The 23,547-nt window shown below is 41.4% G+C and overlaps 2 protein-coding genes across 7 annotated transcripts in view; one reads left to right on the plus strand and one right to left on the minus strand.

Moving 5' to 3' along the window:
• Window positions 1–23,186, plus strand: part of LOC5504674 (ankyrin repeat and fibronectin type-III domain-containing protein 1) — a 55,652-nt gene extending 32,466 nt beyond the window's left edge. For 5 of the 6 annotated variants that reach the window (XM_048720375.1, XM_048720374.1, XM_048720376.1 and 2 more), the window contains 16 exons: window positions 500–658; window positions 1,499–1,616; window positions 2,133–2,268; window positions 2,621–2,734; window positions 3,346–3,441; window positions 4,420–4,557; window positions 5,883–5,926; window positions 6,367–6,489; window positions 13,773–13,812; window positions 14,094–14,192; window positions 14,728–14,899; window positions 15,187–15,287; window positions 15,774–15,839; window positions 19,882–20,047; window positions 20,782–20,873; window positions 21,981–23,186. In XM_048720375.1, coding sequence (XP_048576332.1) covers window positions 500–658; window positions 1,499–1,616; window positions 2,133–2,268; window positions 2,621–2,734; window positions 3,346–3,441; window positions 4,420–4,557; window positions 5,883–5,926; window positions 6,367–6,489; window positions 13,773–13,812; window positions 14,094–14,192; window positions 14,728–14,899; window positions 15,187–15,287; window positions 15,774–15,839; window positions 19,882–20,047; window positions 20,782–20,873; window positions 21,981–22,262 — 1,946 coding nt within the window. In that variant the 3' untranslated portion in view covers window positions 22,263–23,186. The remainder of the gene's footprint in view (window positions 1–499; window positions 659–1,498; window positions 1,617–2,132; window positions 2,269–2,620; window positions 2,735–3,345; window positions 3,442–4,419; window positions 4,558–5,882; window positions 5,927–6,366; window positions 6,490–13,772; window positions 13,813–14,093; window positions 14,193–14,727; window positions 14,900–15,186; window positions 15,288–15,773; window positions 15,840–19,881; window positions 20,048–20,781; window positions 20,874–21,980) is intronic. The other variant, XM_048720379.1, reaches the window with a different exon arrangement.
• LOC5504656 (beta-1,3-galactosyltransferase 5) lies at window positions 16,644–17,949 on the minus strand. The gene has a single exon (XM_001625499.3). It carries the CDS (start codon window positions 17,880–17,882, stop codon window positions 16,872–16,874), a length of 1,011 nt encoding a protein of 336 aa, XP_001625549.2. The 5' UTR covers window positions 17,883–17,949; the 3' UTR covers window positions 16,644–16,871.
• Window positions 23,187–23,547: the final 361 nt, after the last annotated feature.

The raw sequence follows: 23,547 nt of genomic DNA on the forward strand, positions 1-23,547 counted from the left end.
CGCTATCTACCGCACAATTGCTGTCACGCTATCTACCGCACAATTGCTGTCACGCTATCTACCGCACAATTGCTGTCACTCTATTTGCCGCACAATTGCTGTCACGCTATCTACCGCACAATTGCTGTCACGCTATCTACCGCACAATTGCTGTCACGCTATCTACCGCACAATTGCTGTCACTCTATTTGCCGCACAATTGCTGTCACGCCATCTACCGCAAGTGCTGTCACGCTATCTACCGCACAATTGCTGTCACTCTATCTACCGCACAATTGCTGTCACGTTATTTACCGCACGATTACTGTGCCACGCATCTACCGCAAAATTGCTGTCACGCTAGTCGTACGTGCTGACATGTCACCTTTTCGCACTATAACATCATCTCGGCGCAAAATCTAAAAGGCTTCTTCTCTTGCATTATTCATTTAGTTGTTTTGTGGGCTTATGTCTGAATTTCTGTAATGCCATCTCATAAGTTGCGTTACTTTCCTTAAAGGCTGGCACGAAGTAGATGACTCCAAGCCTCGTTTTCAAGGCAGACTTGTCGTGATTGACGATCTGTTTAGTCGTGTCTGGAAAAGCCACGACCAGTTTACACCCCAACCCTCTCACGACTCAAACCGACCGCGCAGCGCAGTCACTAGCGGGGAGATTGGTAAGAGAGTGCACGTAATTACAAAGCGATGTACTCGGTTTATTTAAAAAGAGTTAGTCGACTTTTAATGTCCGTGTATTCGACTTTATTTAAAAACCTGATTTATTGTTCCCCTCGCGGAAACTCCAAAATGGTAGATAATTGTTAGAAATTGAAAACAATATAGCGAAAATCATTGATCCGTCCACCATGTTTGTTTGTGACCCGAGGAGCCTTGGAAACAAGTTTTTATTTGCAATACGTAAAGCCCAGTGCAAGGTATCCACACGCAATCCTCATAGCCAAATTTGTTCTTGCGCGACTGTCGTTGATAGGGGACTTGCGTTCAGAGATCACGTGACCTTTTTGGGTGGCAAATTGAAAACAGAATGATCAAACAAAAAAAATCAGAAATGGCTGCGCTCGTCACACCAGAAAACGACGAAGAAATAAAATCTTTAAATGAAACTAAACCCTTTCTGAAAAAAAGAGTTCTGTTATTTTTTTCGTAAGAGCTTAATAAGTTGCTCTTTGTTGCTGTTATTTTGCCGCTAAGAGCCTGAGGGCGCGCTAGTTTGGCACCCAAACAGTCACGTGATCTCTTAGCGCAAGTTCCCTATTTAAAGCCATTTATTGTCTGGGATAGCGCGTTGTCAATTAGATAACCGTGACCAATAAATTTCCTTGCTGTGTGCAGTCAAATGGTTTATTCATGACGCGACAGTGACAAGATGAAAGCCATCGATTGGTTTAGATAGTTGATTGACTACGCGCCCTTACTAGAAAGGAATTTGGATTTGCCGAGGTCGCGCAACAACGAAATTGCTTACAACCATACTAAATGCATTGTTGCTTTCACAGATGGCGAATTTGAGACCTCTCCCAAGTCGAGTCGAAGACAAGCGATGAAAAAGAGCATTTACAAGTACACTAACATCTTCTTTCACTCCGCGCCAAAATTCGCCAGGAATATGAAAAGGTATAATTGTAGTCGGTCTAATGGAAATCGAGTTATTATAAGTTGATGAGATTGATGGAAGTTATTATGTCTTTTTCAGTAAGGATGGGTGTTGACTTGTAAAGTTTGTAAGGGGAATTATCATTTTGGATGTCCCAACTTAACCGGAGGTTTTTGAAAACTTTTTTTTCTACGGTATTTCAAAAACATACCTATCCACACGAAGCGTATTTAAATGGTAACCCGAAAACACCAGTACGTGTGGACACATCAACATCTATTTATCTAACTTGCAAACATCAAAGTATGACACTAAGCAAGTATTACAGGAATAATTAAAAAAAAATGATTTAAATTTTTGGAGGTAGAGTGTTTCTGAATTCGTCATATGAGAGTGTGATATAAGTTGATGGAAGATCTGAAATTACAGTAGGATTAGACGTTTTCGAAGACCTTCGGCTACGTGAGGCCAGGGCCTAAGTATGGGCGGGGCCTAAGTATGGACGGGGGCTAAGTATGTCTTACTCGTGATTTTAGGGGCGTGTATCTCGCTACGCTGTTATACTCGAGTGAAGATCGCGTGATGGTCACACACGAGGAAAACATACCCGCGGTAGAAGTAGACGATAACTACCCTACCACATTCCTGCAAGACTTCTGCTGGCTGATGAAGGTACCATATCACGTGGCTGACGAGCAATAATAACGTGATTTATGACGAGCTATAATTACGTGATTTATGACGAGCTATAATCACGTGATTTATGACGAGCTATAATCACGTGATTTATGACGAGCTATAATCACGTGATTTATGACGAGCTATAATCACGTGATTTATGACGAGCTTTAATCACGTGATTTGTGACGAGCTTTAATCACGTGATTTGTGACAAGCTATAATCTCGTATTTTATGACGAGCTATAATCACGTGATTTATGGGCTATATATTATAGTCCATTTTCGGATTTCACTGTGTCCGCTGATTTGATATACATAGGACGCATACATGTTTTTATCTCAGGTTGCGTGCACGTGGAAAGACGTCAAGAAGCTCAAGCAGGAAGTAGAGAAGAACTCGGCGTCCACTTCCGTGCTCTTTCGCTGTAAGCTGCTCTGCGCTGTCGATGCCTTACAGGTGTGCCTCAGTAGTATACAAAACCATGTTTGGAAACCCAGGGATTTTTTTACGTTTCATCCACAAAAGAACTTGGTCAAATATCGGTTGCAATATCAGTTGCACTATACAGTATACACCTATTTCACAAAAGGTTGTCAGTGCAAATGGCGAATGGCAAATGGCTTATGGGTACTAATTATTCGTAAAATTAAAGGTGTTCAATACAGTTCAGCCATGTCAGAGCCAAATATTGGTAACCTTTAATGGATAATTGTTTTAATTTAAATATATTCTTCTAGACGCATGGTTACTTTCTGTCGTAGAACTGCCATTTGCCAATCGCCATTTGCACTGACAACCTTTATTGAAAAAGGTGTAATAAATCACAAACCTCGGCATGGAGGTCGTTAGATTCAGAGCAATGACATGTCTCGCAACAAGTTCTGACAAAGTTGTATCCAGTTGTATTCTCCGAGAATGGTGAAAAACCTGCAAAAATAATCAGCTTGTTAGTGCTTGAAGTTAAGCGACACACCCATCTTTTTGGTTCGCTAAAACATCTCAAGTTTGAGCATAATATGTTTTCATGATGATTGTCGTTTTTCAACGTTTCCTTTTTTTTCCCGTAGAGCGCCCTCGGTCGACAGAATCTTGGTCAGCTGCATTACAAACCAGTCAAGGACCGCAACGGCAGTACTGTTATCGTTGTCGTCAATTACCTACACGTAAGTATGCATACACCACGCATCGCAAAGGAGATTGGGATTGAGGTTACATTGAGTCTTAATAAGGATGGGTATCCAGTCATAATTCGTCCACAAACCGATTAGTCAACAACCAACTCGTCCACAAGTTGAGTCAACTTCATCCATAAGTAAAGTAAACTCGTCCACAAAAATAGAGTCAATACGTCCACGCATAATTTTAACAAAAAAGTAGCCTCATAGCATAAGTGTTTCATATAAAAACGTTTAACTGTGAAAAAGAGAGTTTTATATGAAACACTTATTTTTATATGAACACTTATGCTACGAGGCTACGAGGCCACTTTTTTGTTAAAACTATGTGTGGACGAATTGACTCTATTTTTGTAGACGAGTTGACTCAACTTGTGGACGAGTTGGTTGTGGACGAATCGGTTTGTGGACAAATTGACTGTAAACCTAAGGATGCAATTTGCTGAAAAGGTTTGGGTAATAGGGGACTAAAATGCTACATTTTTATAAGTGATTGGGCAGAGATTTATCTGTAAAGCAATCCTTTATTTGAACGTGTATTTTATGCCTATCAATGAGAATCTAGCAATAAGATATTATTTTACAAATAAATAAAGTCTCCAGTCAAGGATTTATAAATGCATTTATGATAGGCAGGTGTGTTGCTCCCCTCCACCAATAAAAATGACATGTTGCACATTACATTTATGCGTGCGCAAACCCATTGCAAATCCTGGCTAAGCGCCTGAGTCCATTACCGATAATTTCCTTGGCTTTCTTTAGATAAAACCACTTGCCTTCCTCGCTGGCAGTAGCGGGTCTAGGGGGAGGGTTTAGCGGATTTAACCCCCCCTTGAGTTGCCAGAAAGCCACACGTAACAAAATAAATTACCCCTCCCCCCTTTGTCACTGAGCTAATCCCCCCCCCCCCCCCCCTCTTAGCGAAAAACCATATCCGCCCCTGACTGGTCTTGCGTCTGTTCACAGCACTCGAGTCTGTTTCGTCCTCGTATTATGTCCCTCAAGTGGACGTCTCTCAGCAAGCTTCAGAAGAAGCTCTCGTACCAGCCGGGTGATCCACTAGATCTGTGCTATGCCTCGGACATGCTTATTACCACTGTTAAGGTAAAACGCAGCTCAAAAGTCCAAGACATTTAAAGGGGCTTTATCATAGAGTTCGTGTAGCTTGCATATTTGATTCGGGAGTAAGCAGCTACGCGTAGGCTATTTAAAATCACATACGCATTAGAAACACCTCAATTCTGTCAGTATATCAGGCGTATGAAATGTGATCCACAAAATTTTGGTTAGTCTCCAGTCTCTTTTCTCAAAGGCGGAATGCCCCCGTGGCCCATGGAAAACTTATAACCTAGTCCCTTTAAGTCTTTCATTGCCATAACGCCCTGAGACGCCTGTAAAATATAGGCCCAACTCCAAAACGTCAAAAATGCAAACTAAACATCACCAGACCCGGATACTCATAGATTCATCCAAGGCATAGGCGACCTTCAAAAGAGCATCTAAGCAATGTAATAGAATTGACTCTTTTGTCAAAATATCAACCTTAATTTCTGACCAATTGGTAAACAAATGCTTAAACTTAGAAACATTTCTTACCAAAAAAGACACAAAATTCCGAACTACAAATAGAGACAAGCAAACACAGATCAAGTCACGAATAAATACCTTTATTGCGCTCCGTCAGGTCCCATTTTACAGCAATCAGTCACAATGATCAATGCTAGAACCTCCATTAGAAGCGAGTCACCATGTTTAGCCTATTTTGCATGCCTGCACTGCATCATGGGAGTCTTGGAAACACCTTGACAGACAGGCGGGCAATCTCCTCCCCCAGAATCATAACAGTTTTTTTTGTCTCTTTGCCCCGAAGCCAAACAAAACATTTCCAGGTCCAAGAAACCCAGAATAAGCCTGAAAACAATTTTTGAATAAGATTGGGTAGCAAAGATGGCCCACATAGTATGAGGCCATTCACCAGAAAATTCCTTTCTCTCTTGGTGAAGCCCAGACAAGGAATTATCCCATTGAATCAACCTCAGCGTGCAAACATCCATAAGCACAGCATTAATTATGCCCAAAAAGGCTTAATGATGTCCTAAGCCACTCTCCAGATGTGAAAAAGCTGTAATTTTTAAGCAAATTACAAGCAAAACTGTCGTAAGCAACAGGCTGTAGCAGTGCCGTCGCTAGAAAGAAAAGGCACCGCAGTGCATTGTTGGAAACTTCAAGGCATACCGTCTTGGGTCAGCGGTAGCTTAGCTTAACTGGTAGTGTTGGACTTGAAATAGGGGGGGGGGGGGGGGGAAGATTTCTCTTTTCAGTCTGTTTTTCTTACAATGTTGCTCAAAAGTACCCCGGAGTGAAAGGGTTAACAGTTTTTCGTCCTTTTGGAGTCGGACATTAAAATTTAACTCTCTTTTTTTTTTCAGGAAAAAGTAGATTATTTCCAGAAAAGTAGAAAACCCCTTGAGAGGTAAGTACCTGTTAGCTAAGTCCGTGAATCCGGCTTGCGTGACACTGTTGTTTTGTTTTTGTTTTGAATGTTTAGAACTCCCATCATTTTGAAAAATATAACTTACCCAGCATTGTTTGATATCGTAGAAATATAATCGAGTCGATTTTATTGTAGGATGGATTGAATTTCAGCATGATTCAAGCGGATTTAATTCGCATGCATGGGGTTTTCATAGCCTACAAAACCTCGCGAGTTGAAAATAAAAGAAGATTCGATCGTTACTATCAGTCTTTATTAGCGAAAATAGAAACATGTTAACAATAACAACAGTGAAAGTTTGTTTTCGGAGACATTTTCCCATGTGTTCGTATGCTATGGTTAATTATCAGTTGATTATACTTTCCCTGGGTTTGAAGGGAAGAGTATTGGTTATATTAATCTTATATTCCTATTTTTAGGGGGATGTATATTGGTTATCTTAAACTTCGTACGTTTGTCGATGCCATCCACGTGGTCGTCCAGGAAAGCAATCCTAACGTCCTCCCACATGTCAAGATACGCGACAACCCTAATGTGTCAAGGTAGGTATACACACTTGAAGATACGCGGCAACCATATGTGTCATGGTACCGTGTACACATATCAAGATACGCGACAACCCTAATGTGTCATGGTACGTGTACACATATCAAGATACGCGACAACCCTAATGTGTCAAGGTAGGTATACACACTGAAGATACGCGGCAACCATATGTCATGATACCGTGTACACATGTCAAGATACGCGACAACCCTAATGTGTCAAGGTATGTGTACACATGTCTAGTTATACGACAATATGTCAAAGCTTGTGTTCACATGTCAACATATGTCTATTAATGTGAAGATACGCGACAACTCGATGTGTCATGGTACGTGTACACATATCAAGATACGTGACAACCCTAATGTGTCATGGTACGTGTACACATATCAAGATACGTGACAACCCTAATGTGTCATGGTACGTGTACACATATCAAGATATGCGACAACTCGATGTGTCATGGTACGTGTACACATATCAAGATACGTGACAACCCTATGTGTCATGGTACGTGTACACATATTAAGATACGTGACAACCCTATGTGTCATGGTACGTGTACACATATCAAGATACGCGACAACCCTATGTGTCATGGTACGTGTACACATATTAAGATACGTGACAACCCTATGTGTCATGGTACGTGTACACATATCAAGATACGCGACAACCCTATGCGTCATGGTACGTGTACACATATCAAGATAAGCGACAACCCTGTGTCGTGGTACGTGTACACATATCAAAATACGTGACAACCCTGTGTCATGGTACGTGTACACATATCAAGATACGTGATAACCCTATGTGTCATAGTACGTGTACACATATTAGGATACGTGACAACCCTATGTGTCATGGTACCGTGTACACATATCAAGATACGTGACAACCCTATGTGTCATAGTACGTGTACACATATCAAGATACGCGACAACCCTATGTGTCATGGTACCGTGTACACATATCAAGATACGTGACAACCCTATGTGTCATAGTACGTGTACACATCAAAATACGCGACAACCCTATGTCGTGGTACGTGTACACATATCAAGATACGTGACAACCCTATGTGTCATGGTACGTGTACACATATCAAGATACGTGACAACCCTATGTGTCATGGTACCGTGTACACATATTAGGATACGTGACAACCCTATGTGTCATGGTACGTGTACACATATCAAGATACGCGACAACCCTATGTGTCATGGTACCGTGTACACATATCAAGATACGTGACAACCCTATGTGTCATAGTACGTGTACACATATTAGGATACGTGACAACCCTATGTGTCATGGTACGTGTACACATATCAAGATACGCGACAACCCTATGTGTCATGGTACCGTGTACACATATCAAGATACGTGACAACCCTATGTGTCATAGTACGTGTACACATATCAAGATACGTGACAACCCTATGTGTCATGGTACGTGTACACATATCAAGATACGTGACAACCCTATGTGTCATGGTACGTGTACACATCAAGATACGCGACAACCCTATGTGTCATGGTACGTGTACACATGTCAAGATACGCGACAACCCTATGTGTCATGGTACGTGTACACATGTCAAGATACGTGACAACCCTATGTGTCATAGTACGTGTACACATATTAGGATACGTGACAACCCTATGTGTCATGGTACCATGTACACATATCAAAATACGTGACAACCCCATGTGTCATGGTACCGTGTACACATATCAAAATACGTGACAACCCTATGTGTCATGGTACGTGTACACATATCAAGATACGTGACAACCCTATGTGTCATGGTACGTGTACACATGTCAAGATACGTGACAACCCTATGTGTCATGGTACATGTACACATATCAAAATATGTGACAACCCTATGTGTCATGGTACCGTGTACACATATCAAGATACGCGACAACCCTATGTGTCATGGTACGTGTACACATGTCAAGATATGCGACAACTCTATGTGTCATGGTACGTGTACACACATCAAGATATGCGACAACCCTGTGTCATGGTACGTGTACACATATCAAGATACGCGACAACCCTATGTCGTGGTACGTGTACACATATCAAGATACGCGACAACCCGATGTGTCATGGTACGTGTACACACATCAAGATATGCGACAACCCTATGTGTCATGGTACGTGTACACATATCAAGATACGTGGCAACCCTATGTGTCATGGTACGTGTACACATATCAAGATATGTGACAACCCTATGTGTCATGGTACGTGTACACATATCAAGATATGTGACAACCCTATGTCATGGTACGTGTACACATATCAAGATATGTGACAACCCTATGTGTCATGGTACGTGTACACATATCAAGATACGTGGCAACCCTATGTCGTGGTACCGTGTACACATATCAAGATACGTGACAACCCTATGTGTCATGGTACGTGTACACATATCAAGATACGTGACAACCCTATGTGTCATGGTACGTATACACATGTCAATATACGCGACAACCCTATGTGTCATAGTACGTGTACACATATCAAGATACGCGACAACCCTGTGTCGTGGTACGTGTACACATATCAAAATATGTGACAACCCTATGTGTCATAGTACGTGTACACATATCAAGATACGTGATAACCCTATGTGTCACGGTACCGTGTACACATATCAAAATACGTGACAACCCCATGTGTCATGGTACCGTGTACACATATCAAAATACGTGACAACCCTATGTGTCATGGTACGTGTACACATATCAAGATACGCGACAACCCTATGTGTCATGGTACGTGTACACATATCAAGATACACGACAACCCTATGTGTCATAGTACGTGTACACATATCAAGATACGTGACAACCCTATGTGTCATGGTACGTGTACACATATTAAGATACGTGACAACCCTATGTGTCATGGTACGTGTACACATATCAAGATACGCGACAACCCTATGTGTCATGGTACGTGTACACATATTAAGATACGTGACAACCCTGTGTCATAGTACGTGTACACATATCAAGATACGTGACAACCCTATGTGTCATGGTACGTGTACACATATTAAGATACGCGACAACCCTATGTGTCATGGTACGTGTACACATATCAAGATACACGACAACCCTATGTGTCATAGTACGTGTACATATATCAAGATACACGACAACCCTATGTGTCATGGTACGTGTACACATATCAAGATACGCGACAACCCTATGTGTCATAGTACGTGTACACATATTAAGATACGTGACAACCCTATGTGTCATGGTACGTGTACACATATTAAGATACGTGGCAACCCTATGTCGTGGTACCGTGTACACATATCAAGATACGTGACAACCCTATGTGTCATGGTACCGTGTACACATGTCAAGATACGCGACAACCCTATGTGTCATGGTACGTGTACACATATCAAGATACGTGGCAACCCTATGTCGTGGTACCGTGTACACATATCAAGATACGTGACAACCCTATGTGTCATGGTACGTGTACACATATCAAGATACGTGACAACCCTATGTGTCATGGTACGTATACACATGTCAAGATACGCGACAACCCTATGTGTCATAGTACTTGTACACATATCAAGATACGCGACAACCCTATGTGTCATAGTACGTGTACACATATCAAGATACGCGACAACCCTGTGTCGTGGTACGTGTACACATATCAAAATATGTGACAACCCTATGTGTCATGGTACGTGTACACATGTCAAGATACGCGACAACCCTATGTGTCATGGTACGTGTACACATATTAAGATACGCGACAACCCTATGTGTCATGGTACGTGTACACATATCAAGATACACGACAACCCTATGTGTCATGGTACGTGTACACATATCAAGATACACGACAACCCTATGTCGTGGTACGTGTACACATATCAAGATACGTGACAACCCTATGTGTCATGGTACGTGTACACATATCAAGATATGTGACAACCCTATGTGTCATGGTACGTGTACACATATCAAGATACGCGACAACCCTATGTGTCATGGTACGTGTACACATATGAAGATACGCGACAACCCTATGTGTCATGGTACGTGTACACATATCAAGATACGCGACAACCCTGTGTGTCACGGTACCGTGTACACATATCAAGATACGCGACAACCCTGTGTGTCACGGTACCGTGTACACATATCAAGATACGCGACAACCCTGTGTGTCACGGTACCGTGTACACATATCAAGATACGTGACAACCCTATGTGTCATGGTACGTGTACACATATCAAGATACGTGACAACCCTATGTGTCATGGTACCGTGTACACATATCAAGATACGTGACAACCCTATGTGTCATGGTACCGTGTACACATATCAAGATACGTGACAACCCTATGTGTCATGGTACGTGTACACATATCAAGATACGTGACAACCCTATGTGTCATGGTACCGTGTACACATATCAAGATACGCGACAACCCTATGTGTCATGGTACGTGTACACATATCAAGATACGCGACAACCCTATGTGTCATGGTACGTGTACACATATCAAGATACGCGACAACCCTATGTGTCATGGTACCGTGTACACATATTAAGATACGTGACAACCCTATGTGTCATAGTACGTGTACACATATCAAGATACGCGACAACCCTATGTGTCATGGTACGTGTACACATATCAAGATACGCGACAACCCTATGTGTCATGGTACGTGTACACATATCAAGATACACGACAACCCTATGTGTCATGGTACGTGTACACATATCAAGATACGCGACAACCCTATTTGTCATGCTACGTGTACACATATTAAGATACACGACAACCCTATGTGTCATGGTACGTGTACACATATCAAGATACGTGACAACCCTATGTGTAATGGTACGTGTACAAATGTCAAGATACAAGACAACCCTATGTGTCAAGGTAGGTATACACACTTGAAGATACGTGACAACCCTATGTCGTGGTACCGTGTACACATGTAAAGATATGCGACAACCCTATGTATAATGGTACGTGTACACATATCAAGTTACGCGACAACCCTATGTGTCATAGTACGTGTACATATCAAGATACGTGACAACCCTATGTGTCATAGTACGTGTACACATATCAAGATACGCGACAACCCTATGTGTCATGGTACGTGTACACTTATCAAGATACGTGACAACCCTATGTGTCATGGTACGTGTACACATATCAAGATACGTGACAACCCTATGTGTCATGGTACCGTGTACACATATCAAGATACGCGACAACCCTATGTGTCATGGTACCGTGTACACATATCAAGATACGCGACAACCCTATGTGTCATGGTACCGTGTACACATATCAAGATACGCGACAACCCTATGTATAATGGTACCGTGTACACATATCAAGGTACGTGACAACCCTATGTGTCATGGTACCGTGTACACATATCAAGATATGTGACAACCCTATGTGTCATGGTACGTGTACACATATCAAGATATGTGACAACCCTATGTGTCATGGTACCGTGTACACATATCAAGGTACGTGACAACCCTATGTATAATGGTACCGTGTACACATATCAAGATACGCGACAACCCTATGTATAATGGTACCGTGTACACATATCAAGGTACGTGACAACCCTATGTGTCATGGTACGTGTACACATATCAAGATATGTGACAACCCTATGTGTCATGGTACCGTGTACACATATCAAGGTACGCGACAACCCTATGTGTCATGGTACGTGTACACATATTAAGATACGTGACAACCCTATGTATCATGGTACGTGTACACATATCAAAATACGTGACAACCCTATGTGTCATGGTACGTGTACACATATTAAGATACGCGACAACCCTATGTCATGGTACGTGTACACATGTCAAGGTACGCGACAACCCTATGTCATGGTACGTGTACACATGTCAAGGTACGCGACAACCCTATGTATAATGGTACGTGTACACATGTCAAGGTACGTGACAACCCTATGTGTCATGGTACCGTGTACACATATCAAGATACGTGACAACCCTATGTGTCAAGGTACGTGTACACATATCAAGATACGTGACAACCCTATGTGTCATGGTACGTGTACACATATCAAGATACGTGACAACCCTATGTGTCATGGTACCGTGTACACATATCAAGATACGCGACAACCCTGTGTCGTGGTACCGTGTACACATATCAAGATACGCGACAACCCTATGTCATGGTACGTGTACACTTGTCAAGGTACGCGACAACCCTATGTCATGGTACGTGTACACATGTCAAGGTACGCGACAACCCTATGTATAATGGTACGTGTACACATGTCAAGGTACGTGACAACCCTATGTGTCATGGTACCGTGTACACATATCAAGATACGTGACAACCCTATGTGTCAAGGTACGTGTACACATATCAAGATACGTGACAACCCTATGTGTCATGGTACGTGTACACATATCAAGATACGTGACAACCCTATGTGTCATGGTACGTGTACACATCAAGATACGCGACAACCCTATGTGTCATGGTACGTGTACACATGTCAAGATACGCGACAACCCTATGTGTCATGGTACGTGTACACATGTCAAGATACGTGACAACCCTATGTGTCATAGTACGTGTACACATATTAGGATACGTGACAACCCTATGTGTCATGGTACCATGTACACATATCAAAATACGTGACAACCCTATGTGTCATGGTACGTGTACACATATTAAGATACGTGACAACCCTATGTATCATGGTACGTGTACACATATCAAAATACGTGACAACCCTATGTGTCATGGTACGTGTACACATATTAAGATACGCGACAACCCTATGTCATGGTACGTGTACACATGTCAAGGTACGCGACAACCCTATGTCATGGTACGTGTACACATGTCAAGGTACGCGACAACCCTATGTATAATGGTACGTGTACACATGTCAAGGTACGCGACAACCCTATGTATAATGGTACGTGTACACATGTCAAGGTACGCGACAACCCTATGTGTCATGTTACATGTACAGATGTCAAGACATGTGTTTTAATGTGAAGATACTCGACAGCCCAAATGTGTCGAGGTACGAATTGGCTTGACTCTGCATCCGATGCTACAATCGAGATCGACAAACTTATGCTTTCATAAATTGATATGCACTATCAAAGTTTCTTGATTTGACTTAGAATAAATTAAGTACGTTTTTCACCACATTGTTTTGTTCATACAGAGAGGAGTGGCAATGGATACAAAGCTTGGACTCCTTAGGGGTGAGTAAAGTGATTTAGCAGCCTCCTGCCATTTTGTAATTACACCAAAGTACCAGTGTGTAAAAGCATCCGTTTCCATCGGCTAATTTGGGGAAGGTAGTGCGATATTTTCGATTGAATTCAATAAAAATAAGTATTGAGCTTTGCTTTTAGATGGTTATTTTGATATTTAAAAACACCACCTGCCTTCCAGTATTAAATCAAAACAATAACAAAGGTGTGGCTGACCAGGGCACTTTAAGGTAAGGACAGGACTGACTATTGCTGCTATTTCTGTACAGCAAAGAAAGTACGAGCCGTCAAAGTCTGCGCAGGAGCTACAGCTACTTGTGGCACAAGCAGCGGAGAAGCTGATGGACCAAGTCGGCGTCAGTAGAGACGTAAGAGACCTTAGCAACAGCAATATAAAGATAGCTTAGAGGCTTGTTTTGGATATTACAGCTCGCCCTTCCCCTTGCTAATGAGGCATGAATGATTTCTTCGGGAGAGCACGTGAAATTGGCTCAAAATATTTTTTAATCGTCCTGGTTCTTCTCTGGATGCCTATTTTTGTGACATTTCAAGAACTCTGCTTCTTCGCGCTTTTTAATCCTTTGCAGCCTACCTCTGGTTTACCAAAGTAAAGAAGTTTGCAATTTTCGACGTAGAAGTTTTTTTCTTTCACCCTTTTAGCCATAACTCTCGTTTCTGTTGTCGACTTCACACACGAAGTAGCACACCATGCTCGCCATGTACTGATACTGTGTTCACCCCTCCCCACAACCCCTTTATTTACAAGCTCTACCAGATACTTGCGATACTCATAAGAAACTTTTAACCTATCACTGAATTATATGAAAACTTAGCACTGTTCCCAACAAAATCGAGTCGTTTTTCTATGCACGGTTTATGATATTCTGTTGTTTCATGTACCAGGCGGCAAAGTTGCACCGTATCTACGATCGTGAGGTGGTGGAATTGGATGAGAACGTGTCTTTCCTCATCGTCTTCCCGCCCCCTGAAGACGTGTGCAGCGCTCCCGGACAAGTAGACACTTTGACCAGCAAGAAGGACTATATCTCGTTACCTGTACAGACTTTTGAAATGAGTGAGTAGCCTCTCATTTTTATAATTATAAATTGATCTTTTTTCTTCCGTTAATTTATTTCCCCCTTACTCTAATAAAACGTCTGTTCGCCTGTGGTTATACCGAGTAAGGCAAAAGTGGCTGATCTGTGAGAAGGTCCTGGGCTGCATGAAAATATCGACTTGATCACTAGCAGTGCAATTATCTTTTATGTAAAGGTCAGATGCATGCAAGAGTTACTACAGGGGACACTTTGTCGTTTGCCTTATGTGTGTTATAATGGCTTTGGTTACATTTCTACCTTTCAGTCCATATGTGTACATACCAAAAAGACTTCATCTGCCATTACTCCAGACTCTCGTCCGTGCTGGACATGGATTCAGTCCTCGCGCAACAAGCGCTTAGAGAGGTGAGACCTTTATAACTCGGGCACGCAGCAGTTGGGGAACAAGCGCTAAAGAGGTGAGACCTCTCTAATCCGGGCAACAGGCGATAAGCAAGATACGATCTTGTTAACCCTGGCGCACAGCAATAAGGCGATTGCAGAGATGCGACCTTGTCAATCCAGTCGCGCTGCAGAGAGGCAACAGATGATTAGAAAGATGCGACTTTTGTTTACCCGGGCGTACAGCATTTAGGCAACGAGCACTGAAAGACGTAAGACCTCTCTAACAGTTAGTCCACAGGCGATTAGAAATGTAAGACCACTCATGCAATAAGAGCTAAGGAAGATTAGACCTCTTTTACCCGGACACACAGCACTTAGGCGACAAGCGCTTAGCTAAGAACTCGATAAACACAAGAATCATACAACGATACCATTGTAACGATTTAACGTATCCTTTTGTATTTATTTATATTTCAAAATAGCTGAATTCTTTTTTCTGTTCAACAGGCTTTTTCGTCTGGAGAGGTTGAAAAGGCAAAGCAAAGACAGATCAAATTAATGGAGTTCCAATTGGTAAGACTCTAGACCATGATATTGTGCTTGGGAAAAAACTTGGAAGACTAGAAAAGCTACAGACAAGCTTTAGACGTAGAACTAAAAGTTCTACTTAGGCATGCGAAAACCAGGGATGGAAATCAACAGAAGGCTAAAATGGTATGTTTTACTGCACTGACGTTTCGAGCGTTACCCTTTTTTTTCACGGTTAGCCATTTGTAATAGCCACCTTGTCTTTTGCTTACGCGCAGGGCTAACACTCGAAACGTTTGCGAAGCTACTCTGTTTACACAGAAGCATAAAACATACCATCTTAAAGCGACATGACGGAAAAACGTCGACAGTCTGCATGTACTCCTCATAGCTGTACAAGTGACGGTTCACACAACAACTCACAATTTAGATGTTAGTGAGGAAACCATGACAAAGACAAGTCGGGTCTAGGGTGATGTGGGGCTAAGCTGTCTATGAAAATTACATTCCAAGGATGCCATTTGACCAGCTGCTATGTCCCGATCTTCGACGGAAAGCTAAAATTGACGTTCGAAAAATTATTTCTCGCAGGTTTTTAGGCGGATTGCTTAAAAACTCGATTCAGAGATAGTTCCATCCCTCTACCATCCTGTACCGGTGTCAGTGATTTCGTACTGTTTGAAATCCGGCAGAAAATCGCGCTGAAGCTGAGGTAGTCAGAATAAAGTTGCCAGCCTTGTCTCATTAACATACTAAGTATCAACTCAAAAATCTGAGTAAAACTTATATTGCTCTAAACTCGTAAAATTGAGATTCTTAGGAAGAAAAAACACCACAGACAGATCCATCTACATCCCAACTAAGTTTATTTATTCATGAATAGAGCATGGAGATATAACTCATAGAAATGTTTATTTGCGTGATTTTCGTCTGTCCTTAGAAATCCTTCATTGACGCGGGTGGGAAGCCTGTGGTTGAGGTTTCCGTCGAAGTAAACTGGTGACAATGCGGCTTTAACCTTGTGTTCATTTTCTTCCGTGAATCCTTTGGTCTGTTCATCTTATCATCAGTGTAACATTAGGTGACCACTATATCCTCTACTTTTTTATACCTATCGGTGATGTACTGAAGTAGATTGGGAGGGATATTAAAGCCTATTGCAAAGGCCTCTTGAAACCCACTGTTCGTCCATGATTGGACCTTATGTGGTGCCAAGGGATCCAGATAAACCTGACTTCTCAAGTCCACTGGCGTGATGTCAGCCCTGTGTACCAACAAACCAAAGTAGGCATCCTCCACTTCGAACATAGCAATTGACGACGAGAGCCTTATCAACTTCTCTAATATGTTTCCAGAGAAAACATAGATCTCTCCGGAGCAGTAATCGGGATAAAATGTTTCAGAGAATTCATTCCAGCTCACGTAAAATTCATCTTTTTTATCTCGGATCACGCGAGCATGGTTGATGAGCTTGCCGGCGTATAGTTGTTCTTTTGGGTCGCGTTGCTTCAACCACCTCATTACCGAGGGCAAATAGATGTAAACATCGTCTTTCGTCTTTATAACGTATTTAGGCTCGTATTTAGCGACCCAATAATACGACTTCCATATCTTCGCTATCTCATGACGTGGCTTGTCCAAATATTTACTCCGGAAGATGTCTCCGTATTGCTTAGCTTCTTCTTCCACCTCGATATCGAGATGGGTGCTTTTTGAGGAGCCAACAACGAATATTAAACACGAATCTAACTTTGTATCGTTAGCTATCAGACTTTTCGCCCAAGTTTCCCTGATTGCTTCTCTACTTTCTATAGCATTTGGCAAACTTGATACTAGAATCACAAGGAAGATTCTACCGGCCTTTAAGCGGAGTTTGGGTAAAATTTTCTCTCGAGGTTTCCATTTGTCTGGTGTTGGTGTCGGGTTTGCATCAGCGAATAATAACTTGTTGAAGACTCTGTGAACGGATTGTATCTCGATGTAGTCGTAGCTAATATAGAGAAGCACTCCAATTAATAAGATGAATATAGCAAAGTGCTTAATAGTTATTCGTCGAGTCATCCTTGAAAAGTTTGAAAGCAGAGTCATGATTTGAAACTTTCACCATAACTCGCGTTCTGTTTTTAATTCCAAGTTTTGCATAATATCGACTTTATGATGAGTACAGGTGAATATATTAAGTCAACCAAGCATAACGCGAACAGTATTAGAACAATGCTCGCGCCTTAAAGCCAGTCGATCCGATTTGCGTGACGCGTGGTTTTGTAGGCTATGAAAACCCCATGCATGTAAATAAAATCCGTTTGAATCCTGCTAAAATTTAATCCATCCTATAATGAAGTAGACTCGGTTATATTTCTACGATATCAAACAATGCTGGGTAAGTTATATTTTTCAAAATGATGGGAGTTCTAAACATTCAAAACAAAAACAAAATAACAGTGTCGCGCAAGTCGGATTCACGGTCTTTGCATGCATGGATGCTCGTCTTCAGAAGAAAAGGATGCTCGTTTGCTCTTTTTGTATCTTTGTTTTTATACCCAACTGTAACCGTTGGTGCACAGGGATATGAAACATCAATCATACTATGATTTTACTACAAACAGTAGGATGACCAGTTCCGTGTCACTTCATATTAAAATTGCTCTATCTTTTTTGCGGAGGGCCAAATGCTCATGATTTTTTCTAAGACGACTACAAATTTACTTATGCATATAATATGCACAGAAAAGACAAATTTTCACATTTTATTGATTTATATGGTATTTTCTGTTTGCACATAGTGGCAGTAGTTCCGTAGCAGCGGGCATAGTTCCGTATCACTCAAAAATTTCCGTTTGGTACGAGTTTTTTTCATTTGAGAATCAATAAAAGAAATCCTGAATGTTCGCCTCCCGCACACGAAGGAGAATTCGCTAAACGCACTGGCTCTATTTATCACTCATTTGAATAAAAAATGTTTACGGATTTGTTTATACCATTACTTCAACCAAGACCGACAAAAATATGCTGTTTAAAAAAAAAATACAGACGCATTTTCCCCATTGCTATACTCTCATTTATACCCAGATGCTACGCGCGACACCTGTTTGTCAACTCAAAAACAAAGTTAAAGCCGCATTGTACCCAGTTTACTTCCGGAGATCCGACGGAAACCTCAGCCGTTAAAAGACAAAAGAATCTATTAGAATCCGAGATATTAAACAGGCCATCCGCTTAAATTATCAATCACATCCTCAAAAACTTCCAGTAGACGCACTACTATCGTTTATATTTTTCTCGTTTTCCGTTAAAAAATCACCTGAGATTGTAACTCAATCGACCGAAAATGAAACTGGTGACAATGCGGCTTTATGCAGCTAAAGTCTAAAAGGTTGTCCATCTAAGAAGACATTTCCAATGTTTCAAATGTAACGTGACTCCTTAGAAAATGTAATCCTCTTTAGAAAAGATTATTGTTGAAGAAATATCTGCATAATTGAATTTCCCTGCTTCGCATACAGTCCATTGTATCAGCTTATAACATAATAGATATTTACCCGCAAGTATAGTGAGCTACTGTATTTCCATTTAGACATTGGGAATGTCTGAAGTGAAAAACCAGCTGAAAAATATCAGCTGTGTATCAATTTAAAATAAGGTTGCACTCAAAAATCCTGCGTCGTGACCCGCATTGCTTCAGGTTCCAAATAAGCGTAAATAAAAACAAATCCAGGTTTTGAAATATGCAGCATTCTTGTTTATGTATTTGTAAACATTCACGTAGCTTTCAAAGACAAGGATTTAGTTATGAATCACTGTGGTTTACAATGCATGGATTGTCCGGGAGCAACCTTGTACGATGTTGGCTTCATGATTTCTTTATTGGGTTAGTCACTACTATATATTAAAACAACTGTAATTGGCCAAACCCTTATTAAAACGCTACCGTGTTTGGTAAAATTTCCTGATATAACACGACTGTGTGACTGGCCCAAAACCCTTATATAAATACGATTGTGATTGTTCATCCTCAACACAAGACAAAAACACGACTGTGGTTGGCAAAAAACCCAAATTTTAACACGACTGTGATTGGTCAAACCAGGAGCTGGACGAGACGTGGAAGGGCATGCGCTGGATCCTCGATGCTCTCCACTACGCACGTGACCGGCAAGTGCGCGGCGGGATCCCGCTGGTCGAAGTGTTCAAGTTCTCACATAATAATGGTGACGTAATCAAGAACAATGAGTGCTACACTTTGGAAGAACCAGGTGACAAGAAGTTGTTAATGGCGAATTTTTATCCATGCATTATTAACGATCTCTAAATGAAAAATTAAATCCATACCTCCTTTAACCTCTCAACTAAAGCATCCTGATCGTTATTTTTAATCACGCGAATGATGACGGCTGCTTTGATCCAAATTATTAATATTGAGTTAACGAGTAATTGATGAAATCCGTTATCTAAAAGTTTCCGCAATTAGTAAAGTATGGATAAAACTTGAAATGAGCTCGTTTGAATTTAATTTTATTCTGTTGGCTTTTATTCATATATCACTCACGCTTCATGCTCGGGGACCCAGGCCGTCGCAGAGATCGGGCACACAGGGAGCTCCCGAGGAAGAAAGAGCACTCTTTCTTTCTTGTCCGCTCCCTGTGTGCCCGACCTCCGCGACGCCCTGGGTCCCCGAGGATACTCAAACTTGAATAACTCAATGAGTTTCTCACCTTTGCTGTGTTTTTCTGTTCTGTGTTTGGTTGCGGCATTCAAATAATTTTTTGCCTGTGATCGTCTTACCCTGAATTTAATTCTTTAATTGCATACTACAAACATACATCTCTGACTACTCTAACGAACACCCTGCCCACCGTACGTGCCTCTAGCTTCTCTCCAAATAACGCTTTCCATTGTTCACCTCATTTTCATTTTCATTCATGTTGCTTGATCTTTACATTCCATTAAATCTCGTTGTCATCCAACCGTTTGGTCTTTTTTTTTCAAGGTGAAGGTCATCAGTTGAATCACGCTAAAGATTCTGTGATAAGAGTGTACTCAACCGGAGAAACGGGGCTGCCTGCAGGGGCCCAAGTGACGGTACTAACCTCTTATCTAACCTCTCGTAAATTACATCTTCAATAGGCAAATTGCACGAACTTATCATGTGACTTTTTTAATGGCAAATGCAGGCAAAATAAACACAAATGACTCCGACCGTCGATTCGACCGCCTCTGTCGATTAAACTTTCGGACTTATTCGTAAGCACCAAATAAGTTGCTTTTTGATGTTTTTATTTTACCGATCAAAGCTGAGTGAATCTGTTAGTGATCTGTTAGTGCAAGTCGTCTATTCTCTTTACTGGAAGCCAGCTTTATATTGCCAATCACACTTACATTTTAGGCACACAATGAAATCGAGTCACGCGATAACCATCGAGTCACACAGTTAGCGTCAAGCTATAGCCCAGGCTCAAGGAATTAGCTCCGGCCATCTAAAGATACGGATTCAAAGTAAAACTAAGAGTCACATAAAAAATATAAAATGTTGTTTAAATAATTAATGAAATTAATTCGATTTAGCTCTTCTTAAAGCTTACTTGAGGTTAACATATATTCTGCGAAATCACACCGACTGTTTCCAACAGCTAAATCGCCTTTTGGCTGCCGGTATTTAAAATCCTTGAAGCGTTTTCATTCGCCAGCACTAAAATGCTTTCCAATAAAAAGCGCCTAATGTTTTCTCGCTAATTTGAAGCACGGAAGCCAGAAAGCAGCTTACAAAATTGGGAATTATTTATAAGAATTCGCAGTATATTGTAAATCGCAGTTAATATGTAAGTGAAACAAAATATAAAACTAAGTTTCTCGGCTTTAATATTCTGTTGCTTATAGCTCTCCCAATTGCCTTACCTTGGTGTATAGCTGTGCTTTATTTCCCCGATCATCCTTTCCTTGTTGTATTGTTTATACAGAGCCGTAGCAGGCCACGTAAGATTGGGGGGGGGGGGGGGGGGGGGTGGGCACAATACAGAAACATTAAGAAAATATCGGAGGGCACAGCCACGCCCCTACTGGTCTTTTCCTTATATATTTTTTTTAAATATTGGGGGGCACATGCCCCCAGTGCCCCACCCCTGCTACGGCCCTGTTATAGCTCCCCACCTCTCTCTCTCAATAACCCTACCTTTGTGCGATTGTTTATAGCTGTCAATTACTCCAGCGACTACAGCTAATGAGATCGTCCGGACGGTAATAAGAAGACTTGAAAAAACTTGCGACGAACGAGGGAAATCGTACAAAAACGTCTCGGACGAATCTATAAAAGACTTTTGCCTGGTGGCTGTGTTCGGTTCCCAGGAAAAATGCTTTCCTGATAGTTATAAAGTACTGCAATTCCAGAACCCCTGGAAAAGAGGGAAGTTATTTGTGAGGTTACGATCCTCAGCAATGGCAGCGACGGCATTTGGTCAGGTCACAAGTGTGTGACATAGATCCTACCTAAGTGCGTGACACGATCGAGTGCGTGACGCTTCGGGTGCACGTTAGCGTGACAGTCACAACACCAGCTTGTGGCAAGGTTAGAACGCAAGTAATAATGTTTCGACAACGTGCAGCACATTGCAACTACACCAAATAGACAACAGCATCTAACAACCATACGACCGGAAGGTACCAGCGACACCATGGGACCTGATCTTGCGACACCGATACGCGCCATTCCTTCGACGCCGATACGAGCCGATCTCTCGACACCAATATGAGCCGATCATTCGACACGGATACGAGTCGATTCGGCGACAAAGATACGAGCTGATCTCTCGACACGGATACGAGCCGAATCGGTGGTGCCAAACCACAATGCGGGACAAAATTACGAGGACTACGACTAAGTAAGAACTAGGAATCAGTAATGAAGTCTTTCCTGAAGACTTTCCTGATTCCCAACGCTTTGAATTTCATGAGACATTTCTGCCGTTTTACGTTCCATATTCGAGAGTCTGTTCGTGTTTTCTCGTTAATTGAATAATGCGTAATGTTGCTAGTTTTGTTAAGGCTTAAGTCAACTAAAAAGGAAAAAAATATTGTTATTGTATTTGCTCAATTCTGCTCTGCGTTAGATAAAAATGCGACATCCGGGGATTTCCCTTATTACCCACGGATAAGGCCCGGCTACAGAGAGTCAGGCAACCGTCATTTGGTGGTGGGTGTGTGTGGGGGGGAGATTGATCCCAAAATGAGTACCCATTATTTAGCGCTAGTACCTAGCGTTAGTGGTACTAAAGTGTGTATAAAGAATTATTCCGGAATTTATTACGTATAATGTGAATGTTTTCCGAAGTTAATATGTACTTATTTATTGACGCGAATTCAAATTGTCAATTATATGTAATAAAATGAGTTTTACATTGATGTTAGAATTATATATCAGTACGGTTATTCGGTTATTTGAGTCGAAGTAGCTGTAATAACTATACGATTCTTTACTAAAAATGCTGTAACGTGATCTTGTTTTAAATACTAAGCTATGTCTGATAAACGATAAACATATCTGTTGTCTACCATACCTTACATGCATTACACATATCTTAACATTACGAAGCATATTCGGTACTTCTCTACAGTTTTCTTACTTCACAGTTACTCACCTTACCTTACCTCACATCACCTCACATATCACCTCACCTCACATCACTTTACCTCACATTACCTAGCCTCACATGACCTCACCTCACCATACATCCCCTTACCTTACATTATATTACATCACGTC

Source organism: Nematostella vectensis, chromosome 12, assembly GCF_932526225.1.
Source record: "Nematostella vectensis chromosome 12, jaNemVect1.1, whole genome shotgun sequence".
Lineage (NCBI taxonomy): Eukaryota > Metazoa > Cnidaria > Anthozoa > Actiniaria > Edwardsiidae > Nematostella > Nematostella vectensis.